Source organism: Mytilus galloprovincialis, chromosome 13 (assembly GCF_965363235.1).
Source record: "Mytilus galloprovincialis chromosome 13, xbMytGall1.hap1.1, whole genome shotgun sequence".
Classification (NCBI taxonomy): Eukaryota; Metazoa; Mollusca; class Bivalvia; order Mytilida; family Mytilidae; genus Mytilus; species Mytilus galloprovincialis.
The window spans coordinates 44,451,638-44,475,758 of record NC_134850.1 but is presented as its reverse complement, the minus strand read 5'-3'; the positions used below and the strand labels follow the sequence as shown (position 1 = coordinate 44,475,758).

General features: G+C 30.7%; 1 protein-coding gene across 9 annotated transcripts in view; it reads right to left on the bottom strand.

The window, feature by feature from the left end:
* Positions 1-17,645, bottom strand: part of LOC143057621 (uncharacterized) — a 46,444-nt gene extending 28,799 nt beyond the window's left edge. For 8 of the 9 annotated variants that reach the window (XM_076230954.1, XM_076230963.1, XM_076230957.1 and 5 more), the window contains exon 1: positions 3,322-3,448. In XM_076230954.1, coding sequence (XP_076087069.1) covers positions 3,322-3,433 — 112 coding nt within the window. In that variant the 5' untranslated portion in view covers positions 3,434-3,448. Of the gene's footprint in view, positions 1-3,321; positions 3,449-17,475 lie in introns of those variants that run through there. The other variant, XM_076230961.1, reaches the window with a different exon arrangement.
* Positions 17,646-24,121: the final 6,476 nt, after the last annotated feature.

Genomic DNA, 24,121 nt, shown 5'->3' with positions numbered 1-24,121 from the left:
CTAACTGTTTACTAAATTGTCCTGATAGTGTAAAACTCAGCACTAGTCGCATAGACTGTCTTATGTATGCAGATGATGTCATTGTATTTTCTGATTCTGCAGATGGACTTCAAAAGCGCTTGAAGGCATTGGAATCATTCTGTGATACCTGGTGCCTTAATGTAAACTTAAAAAAAACTAAAGTCTTAATCTTTAATAAAAGTGGACGCCACATAAAAGAACCATTTTATTTTAAAAGTGAATTAATTGAAACTGTTTTCAAATATAAATACCTTGGAGTTATATTCCAGTCAAGTGGCCTATTTAATTATGCAAAAGAAGACTTATTTAATAAATCTTTAAAAGCTTCATATAAACTTAATAGATGTTTATCTGGCTCAGATGCTAGTATTAAAACAAATTTACATCTGTTTGACCATACCATTAAACCTATTATTTTGTATGGCTCAGAGATATGGGGAATGTTTAAAACCAACTCTGCTTCCTGTAAAAAAGATGCTACAAATGTGCTTGAAAAAATATACCAGAATAATGTTGCTGATAAAATGAACTTAAAGTTCTGTAAGCATATTCTAGGCTTAAATAATAAAAGTACAAATGTTGCTGTACAATCAGAATTAGGTAGATTTCCTATATATTTTAATATTGTTATATCTATGATAAGCTATCTGCATAGATTACATCATTGTAACTCAAATTTATTGAAAGAAGCGTTTTTATGTAACAAAGATATGCATGAAAATAACACTATAACATGGTATTCCTCTGTTAAATTTATTTTACAAAAGCTTGAATTGAAAGAAACATATTGTATTGATTATTCAATTAATAGATTAAAACAACTTATTATGAAAAAGTTAAAGACATTATTTTTAAAAGCATGGTTCAATGATAAAGATAATGTTAATGGAAAGCTAGATACATATTTTTCTCATAAAAGTAATTTCCAAATGGAAAAATATCTTGATATTCAAAGTTTTCAATCAAGACAAATTTTATGTAAATTTCGCATAAGTGCTCACCAATTAAGAGTAGAAAAAGAGCGACATAAGAACAAACCTATAGAAAGGTCACAGAGGACTTGTAATTTTTGTTCTCATAATGATATTGAAGATGAGTTTCATTTTTTAATTAACTGTCCATTGTATAATCAATGTAGAGAATCACTGTTTGCACAAGCTCATGAACACTGTCAAAATTTCAATAACTTGGACTGCAAATCAAAATTTTTATGGTTAATGACCACTGAAGATCAACATATACTGAAAAAGTTATGCATTTTTCTTATCCAGAGTTTTCAATTGAGATCCACAAATTCTGTTAATGGCTAAATCTCTTTTAGTTTATCTATATATATATATTTTAAATTCAAAAATTTAATTTAAGTGCACATTTCTTTATGTGTATGCATATTTCTTCTATTATTATGTAAATGCTTATAAACAAACTGCAGTAAAACTCTAAGGTGCTTATCATATTCCTGCAATTGTCAAAAATATAATTATATACATAAATATCTAGTAATTGGTTGCTGTGTGTACATGGGAGAAAAATACCCTTATATCTAATCAGTTGAGGCTGCATATCATTTGTATGCAACTCAAAACACCATATCTGTTTAAAGGGGGATAATCCTTACAGAAATTGATTGATTGTCTCCCATATTACTTTCTATTCCATGTGCATGCAATAACTGTTCAGAGTTCTATTGTCATGTATTTCATTTTATTATTTCATTGTTATAACAAATCATTGTAATCATTGTATGAAATTTAAAACCCGCAAGGGTCCATAATTGGATTAATAAAGTATTCTTATTCTTATTCTTATTCTTATTCTTATATGTAATTTATATTGTTTCTGTTTGAAAAATTGTATCATAAAAGTTGCTAAACTGTGATATATAGATGCAGTGATTGCCATTTGTTATGGAAAATTAAGTCAAACCTATTCAGATGAATAACTTTAGCCATGGGAAAAAGGTTTAATGTCTTCCTTCACACCATGATGTCATTATTTCCAATAAGAGCACAGAAGTACGAAAATTCTCAAAACTCCCAAAATATTACAATAAAACAGCAACTATTTCAGTGTATGGTCACAACTTTAAAGTGATTAGATGTAGTCACCACTTACTATAAGTATTCTAAGGGAAATAGTCACTTTCATTTTAATTGTTTTAAAGTGGGTGGTTTCATATATGAGTCAATGTATACAAGTTTCTCATACATTTGTTAAGATCTGTCTACTCATCTCTGATCAGAAACTCTACAGTAGACTTAGGCTACACAAGATATTAAGAAGTTATTTATAAGTCCAAGTTACAATGTACATGTATTGTAAAGGAATGGGAAAATTTGAAATGTTATAATTAGAGCCTAAGAGGGGAGGGCAAACATTTATTTGTTTCTTAGAAGATTCTTATTACAAGTGTCTCACATAATGTTTTAAATGGTGGGTCTCTACAACCCCCTTTTTTATAAATCCTGGATCTACTCTTGAACATCAATTACTTGTCTAGTTTTTAAAATTAAATTCTGAATAAAAAGAAGATTAATATTTCAATTTGCCTAATCTTATAATCTAAGACTCATTTCGTCCCAAAAAAACTAATATTAAATGGAAATTTCACATGTACTGATGTAGCACTCCCCCTAATACAGCCTTTTGCTATTTACACATGTACTAATGTAGCACTCCCCCAAATGTAGCCTTTTGCTATTTACACATGTACTGATGTAGCACTCCCCCAAATGTAGCCTTTTGCTATTTACACATGTACTGATGTAGCACTCCCCCAAATGTAGCCTTTTGCTATTTACACATGTACTGATGTAGCACTCCCCCAAATGTAGCCTTTTGCTATTTACACATGTACTGATGTAGCACTCCCCCAAATGTAGCCTTTTGCTATTTACACATGTACTGATGTAGCACTCCCCCAAATGTAGCCTTTTGCTATTTACACATGTACTGATGTAGCACTCCCCCAAATGTAGCCTTTTGCTATTTACTTAAAGCAGCAGTCATCAATCAATCATATAAAGCAATGATGTAATTCCTCTTTTGCTAGCAGTATAGAATTATATTTAACTTTATTTATATTCAATAATTGTCAATCTTTACCATTTTTCAATTGAATTGGTTTTTAAGTAACTTCAGTTTTTGAACCTGAGATCAGCCTATTTGAATTCAGTTTGTTCACAGACAACATAGAACTGAAAACACAGGACCAACTGATTCAAAGATGGAATGTCTGAATTATGACAGGAACATGAAAAACATATTATACAAATCAAGGGAGACAACTATAATATTTACTTTCTAATCTGTACTGTCTCATTAATGATATATTATGTAGTCTCATCCTACGATGCATGTATACAGGATCAGACAAATGTTCCTTCCTTTCTAGGACTAATTCCTTATTCATTGTTTACACTAAGTAATATTCTCAAAGATGCAACTTTAAACTTTTTGCTTTGATTTTAATTATCATCAATCACACATATATATCCATTAGGTAAACCACAATACAAGTTATTCTATTCCACATATCATGATCTCTGCAGCTGATTAATTCCATTTCATAAACCCTTAAATAACAGTTTATACTTTTGTTATGTAACAGAGGTCTTTTGATTTATAATTCAATTTAATAGGGTGTTTCAACTTTGTCAGAGCAAAACCAATGCACTAATCAAATAAGAAAAGCTTTCAGACTGTCACAATGTATCCAGTATTATTTTATTCATTAGCGACACATACAGTTCTGTTCTAGTTTCAATGTAAAAAGCACCTTTTTACAAAATAGATTTGATATTAAGACTTTTCAGAGCACAGATTTGTATCATTAATATTCCTTTCGACCATCCATCAATATGTGTAAACACTAAATTGCACTAAATAATTCTAACACACAACTTTTTTTTCAATCCCAACAAATATGAATTCAAACCTTTTTCAATGTTTAAAAAGGTATTCCATGATTTTGCAGCCAAGCTACATTTACACATTGTATTCAAAAAATGTATTGTAAAGTATTTATAATTATCCACGATATTCCAATTTTATTTTATTACCAAATTCAACATATCAGATCACATTTCTATAACATGTATTTGAAACAAAAAATGAAATGTGAATGCATAGTCTTTTTAAATCCATATCAATTTCAAGAATGCAGTTGTACATGTATACATGTATACAATGTCCTTCAACGATTGTTTTTTTTTTTAAACATGGAAACAGCTGAGTTTGACATTAAAAATGTACGATATTATTTCGCATCAAATCTTAATCTATTTTACAATCAATAATCATGAATTTCCCACAAAAAAAATCATCTCACTCTAGTACAATAAATCATTATTAGCATATTAATTATGTTCCGAAAAGTTCTCAAATGCAGCAATATGATATCCAAAATAAAGGTTCACCATTCATGTTTCAAATAACTTCTCACATTAAATATCCTCTTCTCAATACAACTAAAATCTCTCAACTTTACAATTTAAGTATTGTATTTTCTTAAAATGTAATATTATTCCAGTAAGCGTAAAAAAGGTTTCTAGATTTCATTCATACAGTGTTATTTTCTCCATAGTAAAAATGGCATTAATCATTTGTTAATGGAATAGATACACTCCTGAACAGAATCTTAATTAAAAAGAAACTGCAATATGTTTTCTTTTCACAAAATGGTAATGGCACTCACTGCGATTAAATATTTTTCAAATAATTTTTTTCACATATTAACCTTGTTCATTAATATTAACAGATCAGATAAATTCCAAATTCAAATGTTATTAGACTCAGATGTTGGTACTATATTAACCGCCTTCAACTTGTTGCAATTAAAAGCCTTTTAACAGTCAAAATGAAGCTGATGAAATTTGAAAACTAAATCCAAATAAATTAAATCCATCAAATTCAATTCCTTAAGGAATCTATTACAGATTGATTTTCCTCAATTCCATCACTGGAAACTGCAATTGAAAGATTTCACCACCAGTGACTTCGATTAATCTAGAAACACTTATCATGGCTCTTTCTAAGTTTGGACAGACACAAATCACTAAAAACAATTAACACTCCACAGTCTTTGAAGCAAACTGTAGTTCAGAACACATCTCCACTTGTAAGTAATTCTTTTTTAAAAAGTTAGATTATAAAAAATCCCTTAAAATTGGTTATCATGTTGTCTAAAGAGTCGATTATCATAACATTTCTGAATTTTCTTTTCAGAAATGATCAATTAAATCAAAGATAAAGATTTAAGAAAAAATTCAGTTTTTTCCTCTATATCTCAATTTTGGCATGTCTAAAAAGAAGACAGTATATCAAGTAAATACAGTAGTACTATATGTTGAAGGAGTTATGGCACATTCCATTACAATACTAGAACAATTCTTATGATTATTACAAGTCAGAAGTGAATGTATCTCTACATTAAACACATCGTCATGGTTATTATGCAACTCAAGTTTTTTTTCAATACGCCATAACTCAATCTCTTTATACCTGTAGCATACATCAAACAAAACAGATATCCTACATAATAAATTAGTAGTAATGATTGTTTTCAAGGGAGGGTTTCAAAGATATGATGTTGCATGGTTACTTTTCCCTTGTTATAATATCCTCATTATTGCCAAAACCTAAAATTCTCACTAATTTCTGTGGTCATCATTCATTTCAAATATGTATATATATATATATATATATATATATATATCTATTATAAAAATGTCTCTTAAACATTGCCACCCTTAAGCTTGTTTACTAATAAATTCAAACCTGGTACAAAAACTGACACTATCAGAGGGTAAATTCTTGCCATTAAAAATACAATTAACTAAAACTTGCAGGTTGCAACAATTTTACTTTGCACCAAGATTAAAGTCACATTGTTATAATTTTGCATTCAAAAGTGTGGCATTTTTTGTATTAATGGTCAACAGATGTGCATCTTGTAGTATAATTAAAAAACAGATAACCATGACAAAAGTGACAAATTTAGACAGACAATTATGTCACATTAACAGTCTTTAGAGCTTGATGCTTATTGAAGTATAAGATATAAATGTTAGCAATGCATATAACCAAACAATGTATCCAATTAAAATCAAAACAAAATGCTACTGTACAAGACTTATGGGTATCCCTGCAGAAAGTAAGACTTATGGGTATGCCTGTAGAAAGTAAGACTTATGGGTATCCCTGCAGAAAGTAAGACTTATGGGTATCCCTGCAGAAAGTAAGACTTATGGGTATCCCTGCAGAAAGTAAGACTTATGGGTATCCCTGCAGAAAGTAAGACTTATGGGTATCCCTGCAGAAAGTAAGACTTATGGGTATCCCTGCAGAAAGTAAGACTTATGGGTATCCCTGCAGAAAGTAAGACTTATGGGTATCCCTGCAGAAAGTAAGACTTATGGGTATCCCTGCAGAAAGTAAGACTTATGGGTATCCCTACAGAAAGTAAGACTTATGGGTATCCCTGCAGAAAGTAAGACTTATGGGTATCCCTGCAGAAAGTAAGACTTATGGGTATCCCTGCAGAAAGTAAGACTTATGGGTATCCCTACAGAAAGTAAGACTTATGGGTATCCCTACAGAAAGTAAGACTTATGGGTATCCCTGCAGAAAGTAAGACTTATGGGTATCCCTGCAGAAAGTAAGTGGTAAACAATGGAAATTACTTCTTTAACCAGAACCAAAAAAAAACCCAACTCATTCCTGATAACTTATCCTCATGAATCTATATATGTAGTACAGCAGAATAAAATATATGTAAATCACAGCTTAGAAAATATATCAATGATAAATAGGTCAAAGTCTCAAATGGCTAGGTTTCAAAATTTGGGACAACATTTTGCTGAAAAATGACTTAAGTTCCATGTCTTGAAAATGAGAAAAAATGCTCAATCAATTCCATACTAGTAGATGCAACTTCAACATATTTACAATATTCCTGTTAAGTTTCAAAGCACTAGCTGGCTTTTGTTTACACAGGATATGTACCATCCTCCATAAATTTTGCTGACAATGGCAAAACAAAATCATTAAATAACCACTGCAACTTATTTTCAAACAATTTACTTTGTCCATTTTTTAACCAAGGAAAATTATTATTCTCTTTTCCAATGTCTTCATATTATATATGACTTTTAAAGAATGATTCTTTACATACTGACAAAAGACCAACTTTTAATTGTCATTCCAATTGAATGAGTCAAGATATCTATTTAATAGGTATAATTACACCATTTGATGAAGGATATTTATATATAAGGCTAAATATATGTAAATACAACTTTTATCTACATATATTGTAAGGCTAAGTTAATGAATGCATGACTAGCTCACATAAATTTTAACCTTGTTGAAATTGCCTAGATTGATTGTTACTTTAAAGGTGAATATTAAGAACTTTATTCATTTTTCATTGCATCTATACATAATAAAGGAAAATCAACAAAACTGAACAAGATTAAATTCTGTCTGACATTTATATACAATGTATATATGGTAATGTGACCCAAAATAAAAATTGATAAATTTTACTACATAGTGTAGCTACTGGACTGTATCTGTAGAATAGCCTAGCTTGTAGCTAGTATTTTTAAATATTATAGCTTAAAATGAAAGTTTTTCAACAAAACAAGCAGCCGAGCAAGCAGCTTTTAGATAAAAAAAATTAGCAGTCAGCATATTTGGCTTTTTAACTAAATTGAAGCATATTGTTATAATATAATATAACTTATAACAATGCATCCATGAATGACCTTGTAAAGCTCAATGGACAATGCATCCATAAATGACCTTGTGAAGCTAAATGGACAATGCATTCATAAATGACCTAGTAATGTTAAATAGAAGATACATGTTATGTATTTACGGATTAACTTTTATCTAGTAAACAAATGGCAATACTTATATATGTTAAGCCATTGTTTGCATAACTTTCATGTTGTCTTGGTGTATGTATGAAACTGAAAGCGTTGGGGTTTTCTTTCTTATCACAACCTGATAAGTAAATCGTGAGTGTCTTCATGCATGTCATGTATCTTAATTATTAACATTGATAAATACATTCTAAATAGTTTTCTAAAACAGGCCACCCTATTAACAAACAGGCACATAACAATCTAAAATAGATGTAGATATACAGTAAAGACCTCAGATCTCACTTAGAAACTACAAGCAAATGTATTAAAAGGTATTCTTTTGGATATATGATCTATAACAAAACCTAGCCACAAAAATACACAGCAAGCATCACATCATGAAAACGTCATCAATAAAATTCTGTGGATGATAAGACACTATATCTGTAAACTAGGATGCATAAAGCGTACATGTCTGAGGATAGTATCTATTGATTTACTACATACAAAAGTTACATAATATTCAGTTTAGACATGAGGAATTGCCTCATAAAAGCTTCAAGAAACAAATAATTGATAGCATATTGTTTCTACAGTCTTCATGGTAATTAGTATCCTTGTAAAAAGTCTTATTTCATCAACAGAATATAAAACCTACATAGTATGGTAACTATATTGCAAAATGCAAAGTTAAATTTTATATTAAACAGTCACATTTAATGTATATTTATAATGTCAATGACAACAAATGTTACTGTACAAAAAGCAGTAACAACAATCAATCAATGGATGAATGCTAGAAAAAGGTTTTTTTGTTCAACACCACAATCAGAAACCTTGGCTGTATCTTCAGTCTATGGAAGAAGCGTATCCATAAAAACTTTTCTTATATCACATAGCGATATTGTCTAATATCAATTGTAAATATGCAGACATTCCATGCGGAAAATGTTGTTTTCGGCAACGAAAAATTAAGAAAATACTAACCTTAAAACTTATTGTTCAAATATCAACAAAAATTGAGTCTAAATATGCATTCAGAAGTTAGTTAGAAGCTCAAGTTTATGTCCGTGTAAAATTTGAAGTGCTGTGTTTTTCTTATATACATAAATAAACAAATGCGATACTTTTAAAATATCAATGCGATACTTTTAAAATATCATAGCGGTGTTTTTGTTATATCAATATTAGTACTTATTAGTATTAATATTAGACTGCTGTACCCATATTTTGACAATTTTATCTATTATGTCTGTTTTGTTCACGCATCGTTGTAAACATGACAGAATTTGACGAGACTGGCATACACGTGAGAGGTTAAGCGCTATAAAACCTGGTTCAATCCACCATTTTCAAAATTTGAAAAGGCCAGTAACGAGTCAGAAATATGACAGTTGTTATCCATTCGTTTTGTGTGTTTTTTCATTTGATTTTACAATTTGATAAGGGACTTTCTGTTTTGAATTTTCTTTGGAGTTCAGTATTTTTGTGATTTTATTTCTTAGTAGTATTGTATGTTAAGCAGTTTTAAGACCATCGCTTAAATTCAAATTGTTTTTGATAACATCTTACAAATTTTTCAATTGGGCTTGGAAGCAAAACTAATCAAATAAGGGTTTAATAAACAATGTCGTAATCAAATAGCTAAGTATACAAATGATTGTTCATAACATTTAGCAAATTTTATAATGAACGCACCGAAATAATATATATCCGATATTCTTGCAACGCACGCATGGAAGACTTTCTTTATTGATAACAATGAAACTAACTTGTGACAAAGATGAATCATACTGTCCTCGTTCAGATTGATTCGACAAAATCTGACCTTTACTTTTGAATCTCCTTTTTTATACAAATTAGACTGTTGGTTTTCCTGTTTGAATGGTTTAACACTAGTAATGCTTTTGTTCTTATATAGCTTGTTGTTCGGTGTGAGCCAAGGCTCTGTGTTTAATGCCCTACTTTGATCTATAATGGTTTACTTTAAACAATTATTACTTTGATGGAATGTTGTCTCATTCGAACTCATGCATTATCTTCTTATATCTATAAATCTTTAAAAAATTTCCCCTTATAAATAACTACTTTCCAGTCCTCAAACTGTGCGATCTAAATTTATAAATATAGAAAAGATATATACACATTTCTAACGTCAAAAGACATTTACATCTTATTTATTTGTGTTCTTAACATTTTTTTTTAGTACACATTGAAGAAATGAATTTATAACAAGCGATACGGATTGTTATTTTGCACTAAGAAATGTTCGCGTATTTATACGATCGATTACTAGTAAAAAAACGAAAGTCAAATCTCTGTGGCAACAATACATCGGAATGCCCTCACGGTCATCGCGATGTAAAATAGCGTCCACGCGACGAGCTGATTATGTTCATAGAGATTTCGATTTACCAACGGGAAAAGTCTTTGATATAAAAAAGAACTGTTTTCCTTCTCAATATTTTTTTTCTATGTTAATAATAAATACATTTTCTTTTTGACAAGATTTTTGATTTTCATTGTATCTGAAGTTGTCTAATTTATAGTCTGAGGCTACTCAGTTGGTATCTTCAAAGTTCGGGACAACAGCATTTGTACATTTTAATTTGTTTGGATTATTTATTTTACCATTTGAATATTCATTGTAATTTGGAGTTGTATTGGATTGGATTGTTTGAATGAATTAAGTAATGATATTTTTTGTCTATTTCGATATTACCAAGGTGGATAGGCTATAGCAGTGTGACCAATATATTAGAATCTAATAGGTCGGTAGACTATTTGCAACCACATTTAAAATCTGCCATTGCATCATTACTTCAAATAGAATTAGTTGGTTAAACCATGTGATTGAAAACAATAGACTGAACAGGTTGTTAAAACTTTCAACTATCAATAGGGTCAAGCAATATTTTCGAAATGATAAGTTTATGTAAGCGTTAATTTTGTTACAGTTACGAAATTTTAGTGATATTGATCCTAAAACATTAAACCGGTCATGATCTAAGTTTTGAATTATGTTTGCAGTTTTCTTTTTGAAATTAAAAAATCATCGCTATGATATAAGACAAATATCGCATTGATATAATAAAATATAGCAGTATCTTTGACTTATAGGTGATTTTGGCTTAGCAAACAATTGAATTAATCTCAATTGCATTCCACTGAATTTGCTACATGATATTTATAGAATGTGTACACATACAAATGATAAATCGTGCATTTATGTTTCATTTATTCAACAATTCAATTTTTTCGTATAAATACACCTTGCTTGTTATTACATAAAATAATTCATTGAAATTATACACCAGACGTATGTCGTGTTAAATTCACCCTCTTTTAAGAAAAGAGTCATTACTTTATGCCGAGAAATCGGTCTTTCTTGGTACAAATGCTAACATTCGTCTGAAATTTCCCACAATGCAACTCGTTGATATAAGACAATATCGCTCGTTGATATAAGAAAAGTTTTTATTGAATCGCTTCTTCCATAGACTGATCTTGGGCAGTCAGGTTATATTGGATAATTCAAAAATAAACTTGCTGATGTGGTACTACACAAAATCCTTTACAAAGAATATTTTACATACAATTTAACAAGTAGAAGATTACATAGTATAACATGCATTTGGAATAATTATTTTGTATTGTTTTGATTTTGCCTAGGAAAAATATTTGAAAGAGTTATAGCAATTTTAAAACAACTGTAATATATAATGATATATATGTATTGTGATAGCAACAAAAAAAAAACTTTTTTCATTAAATAAACTAGCTAACTTTTATCTACATGTATTTCAAATTTAATTTTCTGTCAACTATGCAATATGAATATCAAATTTAAAATAAAAAGAGTTCAAAAGCAGAGTATTGGTCATTAGAACTGATTTTTAAAGTATTAAAAGACACATGTTTAAGGTTTTTAATATTTTCTGGAAAGTATTCTAAAGAGGAAAACATTTTTTTCAATGCATATTAAAGACAAATAAATTGAAAGCTGATGCTTTAAAAACAGCTAGGGAATTCTGAACATGTTATGAATATATCTAGTTTACAATGTTTACAATAAATACATCTTTAATAATATAACAATTCAGCCAGCTGTACTATGTAAAATTTACAACTGTACATGTACAAATTGCATCTTTAAAATTAATACAAATGTATTACTAGGCAAGTTAAGATGATCAAAACTGCCATAGGACATATATGTACTTCATCTGAAATCAAGTTATACATACATAACCACAAACCACTTTAAAACAGATTGAAATTAACCCAGATTTACTATATCCTCTCAGGATAACTAAATAATTATTATGTTGGACTGTCAAAATATTACCTACTAAAACTAACCATTCGAAGATAACATTTGGGGCTTAAGTTTGGAAAATCTGAAGGCTTCAGTAACCATTTTCTATGCCTATGTTATATTTTATATAAGGTCGTTAGTTTTCTCGTTTGAATTGTTTTACATTGTCATTTTGGGGCCTTTCATAGCTGACTATGTGGTATGGGCTTTGCTCATTGTTGAAGGTAGTATGGTGACCTATAGTTGTTAATTTCTGTGTAATTTTGGTCTCTTGTGGAGAGTTGTCTCATTGGCAATCATACCATATCTTCTTTTTTATATCATATAATTTTCAAAAAAAAATACATGGTGTTTTGAACATTGAAGTTGATCAACAAATTTACTGTAATATGTACATTAGATACAAGTACCACATATTAATTGCTTCTATACATCTGTAAGGAGTATGATCACACATAAGAAACTTAGAAAGACAAAATTTTCACACTAAATTAATCACAGAAAGTTAACACCACCCTAGAAGGTTCAAAATAATAATAACATCTATAAATTTGTTATATCTTAAGTCTTTTCTGGATTTACCATGTTTACTTTCATGAGTTTATGAGTACATGTATAGCGGTGTAACACCGCGAATCACAGATTATACTCCCAATTTCCTCCAAAATTAGCCTACACACATCGTAAATTTTAAGAACATTGGATTGGCAATTAACCAATTTACAGCCACACAGTGTTTTGAGAGAATTTTTTGAGGAAATTGGGAGTAATATCTGTGATTCACGGTGTCACACCGCTATACTCATAATTCAGTGAAAAGAGTTCGCAATCACTCCCACTCTGCTTGCACTGTACCCTCTATAGATAAAGAACAATTATCAAAATTGTAACTTTGCCACACATTTCTGATGCAGATATATAGCCTAGATAAATCCAACAAAGCAATGAACCAATTCAGTAATAGTATTGCAACATGGCAACGAGGGAGCTAATATTGTTCTTAATATTTGGACAAGAAATAACATGTGAGAATCTTCAGACTGTAGATGTGAATTCAAATTAACAAGAATAAAAGTTAAACTTCTGAATCGGCTCTTAAATGGCACATAGAGTATTTATCCAGCAACAAACATACTTACACATACTTGCACCATGAGAACTGGAAGCTACAAATGTCAAATAAAAAGAAAATCCTTGGGAAATCAGAATACTTAAAGTCTGGTAAATGTATATGTGTCATCCACAGGGACAGGTTTTACTGTGTAAAATTGGCCAATATAAAATACTGCCCTGACTCTTAGTAGAATTATTTAGTGTTCAAATGGTTTCAAATATAAAAGACATATATATGTATAAGTAAAATCAATTTTTAATATATTAATTTCATTTGTTTGAGACCCATAATTAACATACATGACATAGTGTGTATTAAAAAGTTAAATAACAACCAGTTGCTTCGCAGGGCGCAGCATTATACGACCGCAGAGGTTGAACCCTGAACGGTTGGGGCAAGTATGGACACAACATTCAAGCTGGATTCAGGTCTAAATTTGGATTGTGATTAAATAGTTGACACAGCATAGGTTTCTGACACAAAATGAATGTGGTCTAATGAACTTAAACAAAAAATTTTGCCTTTGAGCAATTCACTATGCTGTTGAATATTAATCCTCTCAAAAAAATGTTTGAAGAAATTTTCTTTTTATTTATGAAATCTGAAATGAAAAAAATTGACCCCCCAATTTTTTTTTCACATCCCCCTTTCCCTTATTTCAAAACTGATCTCAATTCAAATTTCTAATGAAGTTTGCAACAATAACTACTCATTTAAATACATCATAAAATATTAAAATGTAAAAAAAGTGCTTGTTATTACTGAATGGTAAAGATTGTTTTAATCTATCAGTTGGTAGTAAAAGTGAATATACATTGTATATTGTATAAAACAATGATTTAAGTTGATTCAACTACTATTCTGGACAAAGAAAGATAACTCCAATTGAAATCCAATTGGAATTTCTTGCTATTGCACAATATTGTGCAATTAGATATTTCTTGCTATTGTGCAATTGAAAATATTTGCTATTGCACAATACTGTGCAATTGAAAATTTCTTGCTATTGCACAATACTGTGCAATTGAAGATTTCTTGCTATTGCTGAATACTGTGCAATTGAAAATTTCTTGCTATTGCACAATACTTAATATAATAATTTTGGATCCTGATTTGAACCAACTTGAAAACTGGGCCCATAATCAAAAATCTAGGTACATGTTTAGATTCAGCATATCAAAGAGGCCCAAGAATTCAATTTTTGTTAAATTCAAACTTAGTTTAATTTTGGACCCTTTGGACTTTAATGTAGACCAATTTTAAAACGGGGCCAACAATTAAGAATCTACATACACAGTTAGATTTGGCATATCAAAGAACCCCAATTATTCAATTTTTGATGAAATCAAACAAAGTTTAATTTTGGACCCCGATTTGGACCAACTTGAAAACTGGGCCAATAATCAAAAATCTAAGTACATTTTTAGATTCAGCATATCAAAGAACCCCAAGGATTCAATTTTTGTTAAAATCAAACTTAGTTTAATTTTGGACCCTTTGGACCTTAATGTAGACCAATTTGAAAACGGGACCAAAAATTAAGAATCTACATACACAGTTAGATTCGGCATATCAAAGAACCCCAATTATTCAATTTTTGATGAAATCAAACAAAGTTTAATTTTGGACCCTTTGGGCCCTTTATTCCTAAACTGTTGGGACCAAAACTCCCAAAATCAATACCAACCTTCCTTTTATGGTCATAAACCTTGTGTTTAAATTTCATACATTTCTATTTACTTATACTAAAGTTATGGTGCGAAAACCAAGAAAAATGCTTATTTGGGTCCCTTTTTGGCCCCTTATTCCTAAACTGTTGGGACCTCAACTCCCAAAATCAATACCAACCTTCCTTTTGTGGTCATAAACATTGCCTTTAAATTTCATTGATTTCTATTTACTTAAACTAAAGTTATTGTGCGAAAACCAAGAATAATGCTTATTTGGGCCCTTTTTTGGCCCCTTATTCCTAAACTGTTGGAACCAAAACTCCCAAAATCAATCCCAACCTTTCTTTTGTGGTCATAAACTTTGTGTCAAAATTTCATAGATTTCTATTAACTTAAACTAAAGTTATAGTGCGAAAACCAAGAAAATGCTTATTTGGGCCCTTTTTGGCCCCTCATTCCTAAAATGTTGGGACCAAAACTCTTAAAATCAATCCCAACCTTCCTTTTGTGGTCATAAACCTTGTGTTAAAATTTCATAGATTTCTATTCAGTTTTACTAAAGTTAGAGTGCGAAAACTAAAAGTATTCGGACGACGACGACGACGACGACGACGCCAACGTGATAGCAATATACGACGAAAAATTTTTCAAATTTTGCGGTCGTATAAAAATACTGAACTCTGAGGATAATTCAAAACGGAAAGTCCCTAAAAATATAATGAGGCAAAGAATTAATCCAACACATGTGAGACAGTCTACATGTACTAGTCTAAAGATATATACATGTACAACAACATGTATTCTAACATTTTTCTTATGTGTCTTAACAAAGTTTTATAAATTTTACTTGTCTAGGGCATTGGACTAGTGGCTAATCTTGCAGATTGGGACTTAAGATATTTTTAAAAAATATTTTTTCGTCAGCAACATTATAACTCTCCTTGTATCTTTTTTGTATGCCTTTATATTCAGATATTATATTAGTATACATATATATATATATATATATATATATATATATATATATATATATATATATATATATATATATATATATATATCCAGTCAAAGATAGTGATAGGAAATAAAGAATCATACATGGATCTTCATGGAAAAAAATCTGGTTGATGATACATGTATACATTGATATAAGGAGTCACTGAAGCATGACTGCAACATGTCCCCTCTAACATTGTCTAAGGCAGTCAGTGGGACCCATCTTGTAAAAACATCTGGATCCACCACTGAGAATATGTACATACATGTACATACTTGTACATTCATTGTAAGTCTTTATTAGTAGTAATTTTTCTAAATATTAATTTGCTCTGAGTATGGCATCAGACTGATTAAAATTGTTTTGGGGAATTTGTACAGGTACAAATGTATATCAGTTCTGCAAATTGCAATCACTGTCCAAAATACAACACACAAGTTTATATGAATTGTGCCTAAGTAAATATTATGCAACGACGAGTCATTGAAGCACCATTAAAGCATGATACTGCCATACCGATGACCATGGTATTTTACATAGGTTTACATTGCACAGAGTTCATACTCATTCATTCATTCAATTAATACCCATCTTAAGACAAATACAATGTCACGCTTAAACAACATAAAATGATATTTGTGTACCAAGGTTGATTTAGATATGGAAGTATTCCTGTCCAAATGCTAACCAATCATATAGTAAGAAAATGCAGTACAGACTTAACAGGCTTAAACAATATGAATTGTAAATATCAAAATCAATTATAGTTTTTTTTTAAATAAAACTATCTAATCCAATATACATGATATAATTGAATGAATGAAGACAACATTTTTCTTTTAATCTCTTATTTGTTTCAAGCAATTAGATACATGCAACTACATGTAACCTGATTATACATTTTACATGTACATGTAAATAGACAGGAAATACAATTTTTTACTACATAAAAAATTTCAATACCTTGACCATGTTGACTGTCGTGTGCTGGCATTGATCAGAGGAATTATGGCAATTAATTTTTACCTTGTGTGACACAGTGTGACACTGTGCTGGGAGAGATATCGCAATATAATTTATACAATAAACAAAAGGTAGCAGAATTATGTGAAAGTCGAAGGGAATACTCCAAAATTTCTCCAGAATTTAGGGAGGGATAGGGAGTTTCCTGGTGTGTAACTCCATGAATAATTGCAGTGTATTGAGTTTGGAAACATGTTCGCTTTAACTGCACTGTACAATGACAATGGTCCTGAGCTTTGTGAAACTGTTGGTAACTGATAGTCCTAGGTTCTGCTAACAAGATTTCTTATCAGGACCTAAATGTATGTGGTGTAGAAAACGTTGTCTATTCCATGGATATGATTTTCAATAGTGTCTCATATTTTTAACAGGTTAAAAGACAATAACAAGATTAGCAGTGGATGCCCAAAAATATTATTTTTATTTCTGTAACACTGATTTGTATTTTTCTGTGAATTTACCTTTATTGACTTTGCCTCTTTGTGGTAATGTTTCTCTTCCCGTTTCTCTTGAACTACCTTCTGCCATTTTCTTGTTAATTCGTAATCCTACATGATTATACTATTAACCGAATTAATCATAACATTTTTCAAGATTTTTTAATAGGCGGAAGTTAGAAGTAAACCGGAAATGAGTGTGCTGAAATAACTAAAAACCACAGATGATAATTCCAAGTTGGAACGCGATGTAAGCGGAAGAACGTTTTGGGGTTTTCGGCAGAATATTTTTACAATCGATTTTTGTCCAATATGATAAATAATATAATATTGAGAAGTTTTAGTCCTGATAATGCATGACAAATCTGCCACTGCATTTAAGTAGCAAAGTAGCATTGCTTTAAATGAGCGTGCTCTCATTCAAACCTTAGAGCTTAGCTGAAAACTCTGAGTTACACTAAGGCTCCTCAGTAGCGATATCCAGTTCTCAGCAACTTAAAATTTCCTTAACAAATTATGTCTGTTTGTTTTTTTCACACATCTTTGTCAATATAATGAAATTTTATACGACTGTCATACAAGTGAGAGGTTTAGCTAGCCGTATAAAATTTAATCCATCATTTTTTTCAATACATATAGCCTGTACCAAGCCAGGAATATGACAGACGTTGCAAAATCGTTTGATATGTTTAAGCTTTTGATTTTGCCATTAGATTAGGGACTTTCCGTTTTGAATTTTCCTCGGAGTTCTGTATTTTTGTTCTATTTCTTTTTGGAAATATAAAGGAGTAGGTTCAGTAAGACCCCTTTTTGGCCCCAAAATATAGCAGTTTTAGAAAATTGTGAAAATGTAATCTTTAAGCTATATTTTGGAAAGCAAAATGCTTCTGCTACATAAATATGAGCTGTTTTTGACAATACAATGCACAAATATCGCGTTCTAGCATCATTAAGTCGTGCTAAATTACTGAAATCTTCAAAATTGTAACATTTTGGTTAATTTTTAGACGGTTTCCGTCTAAAATGAAAGTGGCCGCATTCGTGTTCATTCATAATATTGAAATGTAAGTTGTATTTGATGATAATACACAACATATATAAAGGTTGAGGATGAACACGGATGCGGCCACTTTCATTTTTGACAAAAACCATCTAAAAAGTGACGTATTTTGGCATATTTGATAGATTTTTCATATTTACGCTTGAATCAGAGCGTTTTTAAGGACTAAATCAGTTAAAATCTTTCACATTAACTAATCGAATCAATTGAAATAGACACTTAAGTGTTTAAAAAGTGGCCAAAAACTTTCGTTAGATGAACCTGAAATTTGAGGCCAAAATCGGTCCTTACCGGACCTACTCCTTTTCGCCGCATTCTGATTTTAATTAGTTCCTAAATTATGGGAAAAGTAAACCATTAAAGGTCAGAGTACCGTCTTCAACACGGAACCTGGGATCAGACTGGCCGAACAGCAAACTATAAAGGGCCCCAAAAATGAATTGTGTAAACTATTAAAACGGGGAAACCAACTGTCTAATATATGTTTAAAAAAAAAAAGAAAAAAAAAGAGAAACTAGAAACACTTATGAACCATATCAACAAACGACTATCACTGCAAATCATGTTCTTGACAGGTGCAAACAAATGCAGCGGGTATAAACGTTTTAATGAGTATTAACCTCACCCTTACCCGAAATAATAATATAACATCACAACATAGAAAGACACTATATAAAATATCAATTCACGGATAAAGTCTATAAATATAAAATAATTGACATATTTCATGGCAGAGTTTTTTGGAGGGAGTTCTAATGCTACATGAAAATATATATATGAAATTCTACATGTATGCAAAGTTTCATGGAAAACGAAATTTATAAACCAAATTACGTCACAACGGTACACCGTGCTTTGCCTTAATTTCGAGTTAAAAGGGCCAGAAACACCATACAGTATCTGAAGAAGCATTAGCGGCATTTTAACCATGATTTGGTATTGTTTCTAATATTTATGAAAGCGGAACGATGAAAGAGTATTTAAATTTTGTCAAAAAATGCTCAAAAATATCCTAAAGGTGGTTATTTTATTTTGGGTGGGCACTAAATTCAACATCATTTTAATCCGTATAAATGCGACCTTTGAATGTACCATTGTTGACGATATTTTGCGCATGTGCTCAGAGTGTACTATTAGTTTACTTGGTGTAATCAGGGGTGTACAGAATTTTACACCGTTGAAAATTCATACACCCTGAGGCGCAGCCGAATTTAATTTCAAACATTTCACAGGAAAACGTTGTCAATATGGAGTCGCCTTTAATGAGCAGAATCGATGTACTTAAAGCTAGATTTACAAACGACACAAACGACATTAAGGGTAAAGACCAAAGTGTTATGTGACATAGAATTCACATTCATTTTCGAACTTTATTTTACGTGAACTTTTATATTAAAAGATTATCGCGAAATTATTTTACATTGTATGATTCACAGAAAAAAAACGCCAATCATTTGGTTTTGTTTATGATACAGTCAAAAAGAATATTATTATCTTATTTTCACATATATTAACATTTGGCGCCTAGGTCATTGAAAAAGGAAAACTTATAGATTCCGAAAATTACATTTTTGATAAACCAGTCAAATTCAAGATCGAATGCTTCAAATGGTTGTTAGCTAGATAGTCTTAGATTCCAGTCTGGAATATTATTTCCAGTGAAATAAATATTACAGTATATGCTCCTAACGGAATAAATGGTATTTGTTCCTATAGGAACATATATCATGGCATTGTTTATAACGAAGTTTCCAGTGAAACTTCTGTTAGGCTGAACAAATATGTTGACAGTCACATATATATACACATTAACACATAATAAATGTTGAAAAGTTCACGAACCACAAACATATAAATAAATCCGATAAAAAACCACATAATACCTTAAATTCTAATACTAGTAGCTATATATAGTCTGATATTATAAGTTGACAAGCACCCTTCATATCAAAACAATAAAAGCCTCTACTCAGAACTCTTCCCGTAAAATGGTACAACATGAATAAGTAACGTTTGTTTGTAATTTCCCGAAAAAGTCGTCAGCAAAGAAATACTGTTGCTCATGAAGTACTTTTAATTCTGCTGTTTCTTTCGGAGTGGAATTCTAAGATCCAAGATACTACCGTCGCATTTCATGCCCTGCTGACAAAACATACCAGAATTAGTTCGTCGTATACCATCGTTTTCAATCACGTGATCACCAATATTGGCAACGGTTATAATCTTCATACTGGAGTTTTTACTGCTACATACGATGGACTATACATCTTTATAGCAACTTATATGCAAATACGGGTGTTCCTGGGTGCATTTACAAATGTTTAACAATAGCAATGCAATAACACGTATGAGATCAGGAACAATGCAAGCAGTGATGAACATACAGTAAGGTGAGGATATTAGTTGTCGCCATAACCCTGTGGTGTCTACAGAAACCATACACAAGGATTACAGCTTGTTTTTAGGATACTTTATCAAACGGAATGTTTAATACTATTAGATTGGTGATTTCTAAATTGATGTCTACTGTGTACTTAGGGTAAATAAAAGTCAATGAGACAGCAATCCGGCAACAACACATTTTAATCAAAATAAACGACTATCTTTTCAACGATTACAAAGTCCGAATTTATGCTATTCTTTCTTTGGCATCCTTGCTTGTATGTATTTGGTGGTTTTAATCAGAAGTTAGATTTAAGTCGAAATTTATTTTTTTATCTTCATCTTTGTTTTTAGGTTTTTTGGGGGATGTAATCTAAGGGAAAAGGTCAATGAGACAGCAACTTAACAACAACACAAGTTCATCGAAATAGCGACTACTTTTCAACGATGGCAAAGGCCGAATTTAAGCTATTCTTTTTTTTTTTTGACATTCTTGCTTGTAGATATTGGTGGTTTTAATCCGAAGTTAGGTTTAAGTTGAACTTGTGTTTTTTATTTTCATCTTTGTTTTTAGTCTTAAGTGGTTGTGAACTAAGGGTAAAAGTCAACGAGACAGCAACCGGGCAACACCACTAGTTCATCAAAGTAAACAACTATCTTTTCAACGAAGGCAAGGGCCGAATTTATGCTATTCTTTTGTTTGGCATCCTTGCTTGTAGGTATGTGGTGGTTTTAATCCGAAGTTAGGTATAAGTCGAAATTGTGTAATATATATATTATTTAATATATACCTAAATTTACATTTTTTCTCACTAAATGATCTATGACTTCTAATTATCAATTTGTAGATAATTTGGGAAAAAAATTATGGTGATTTTTTTAAATGCAATATAATTTTTAAGAAGGATAGTTATTATAATAAAAAAATAACATGGTATGATTACATAAAAATATTGAATTGAATTGAATTACAATGTCTGAGGCCAAGAATATTGATTTTCATTTGTACACAGGGAGATAAGCCAGTAAAAATCCAATTTCCAAAATCTTAAAAGTACTTATTATTAAAACTATCTAGGCTTTGGTCCATAAAACACACACATACCTGCATTTGTTAGCTTAAGTGAAAGAATCAAGAATGCATATAAGCTGAAATTTGTAGGCTCTTGTTTTAGTACTTTCTAAAACGCTCATAACATAAATTCCTTAATTAAAAATTTCAAGGAATCAAAGTATTCTAAATATCAATTTGTATATAATTTTGGAAAATTAAGTGTTACTTTTCCAAAACCATTTTAATATTTAACAAGGATAGTAAGAGTAACACTTAGCATAGTACAATTACAATATCTGATGCCATGAAAACTGTTTTTCTATGGTACAAAGGGAGATAAGCCAGTAAAAAAATCTTTTAAATGAAAAAAGGTATGTATCGTTTTCAAATTAAGCATTCTGTTCTTTAATCATTATAAGATCTAATGTTTCTTTTTTTTGTAAAGTAACAAGTAAATTAAACATATCAAAGTGTAACAATAGAAGTTTGAGACAAAAAGGGGGCTTTCTTTCTGTGATTCTCTCAGAAAATGTCAAAACTTGCAATTTTTGTCAACAAACCAATTTAAGATATCAACCAGTATATATTGTTATGCGTTTACTTTTCTACATTGGCTAGAGGTATAGGGGGAGGGTTGAGATCTCACAAACATGTTTAACCCCGCCGCATTTTTGAGCCTGTCCCAAGTCAGGAGCCTCTGGCCTTTGTTAGTCTTGTATTATTTTAAGTTTAGTTTCTTGTGTACAATTTGGAAATTAGTATGGCATTCATTATCACTGAACTAGTATATATTTGTTTTGGGGCCAGTTGAAGGACGCCTCCGGGTGCAGGAATTTCTCGCTACATTGAAGACCTGTTGGTGACCTTCTGCTGTTGTTTTGTTCTATGGTCAGGTTGTTGTTTCTTTGGCACATTCCCCATTTCCATTCTCAATTTTATAGTTTTGAAGTGTATTTTTTTTAAGAGTATCAATTATTTACCAAGGTGTAAATGATAAACAGAAATATCGAAAATGAAAATGTACTGACAGAATTAATTAAGAATAAATACTGTAATACATAAGAAAATACCTGTATCAAGTCAGGAATATGACAATTGTTGTCTATTCGTTTGATGTGTTTTATCTTTTGATTTTGCCATTTGATTTATAGGGACTTTCCGTTTTGAATTTTCCTCGGAGCTCAGTATTTTTGTGATTTTTTTTTTGTCTACCAGTCATATGTTTTGTTCGGCATGTTGTATTGTCGCTTTTCTTATTAGTCCTACGCCCATTCTTCTAAATTCGATAGATTTGATCTAAGTTGTTGTATGATGCTGACTGTCATACTGTTTTTGTTTATTACATAAATCCCCGTTGAAGTGTTGGTTTTCTACAGTGCAGTTTTACGTCATTTTGAGGTACTAGTATTCCAAATTCATTAGATGTTCAGTGATACGTCATAATGTGTCTGCCGCAGACGACCACGGATATTTTATACTTGTCGTAGCCACAATCTTGTCCTTTTTTCCACAAATATGGTATCATTGAATGCGTCTTTTAACTTGTTATGAGCACCATAACGGGTCCTATCAGTTGAGCAGGACTCCTTATTCCTTTCTAGTGCAACTTTTGCTTTTATTGCGTTTTAATTTGGGATGATCATGTCTCACTTTTCAGTATTTCGGTTACAGTATATCCTGTTCAATAATATTTAAAGTAGCAGTAATACCAATTGCACATGTGACATCTGGGATAAACAAATAACGTGAGAATGACATACCTTCAAACATGTTTAAAAAGGAAAATAATCATTAACACTTCCATTTTAAAAACATCTAAGTTTTTTGACACTTTTACCTTTAACTTTACGGTTGTACAATGATCTACTTTTTATTTTTTATTTAAGACCGCCATTCTCTTCTTTGTTTTGATAGACTGCTGCGCTTTATAGTATATATATATATTACATACCCATAAAGTAAACATACAATGTAAATACAAATTGTTCTGTTTTCTGTAAAAAGCTCAAAAAGGTTCGGCTAGCGATAAATATGTTTACATCTCATGTACCTGTTATTTGCTTTTCTAATCAGCAGCTCGTGTCAATCAATTAAATTCTGTTGACTCTACTTACCTGTTAAGTTAATTAATTAGCTTTTGAAACTTGAAATGTAACTATTACACTTCGTTTAAT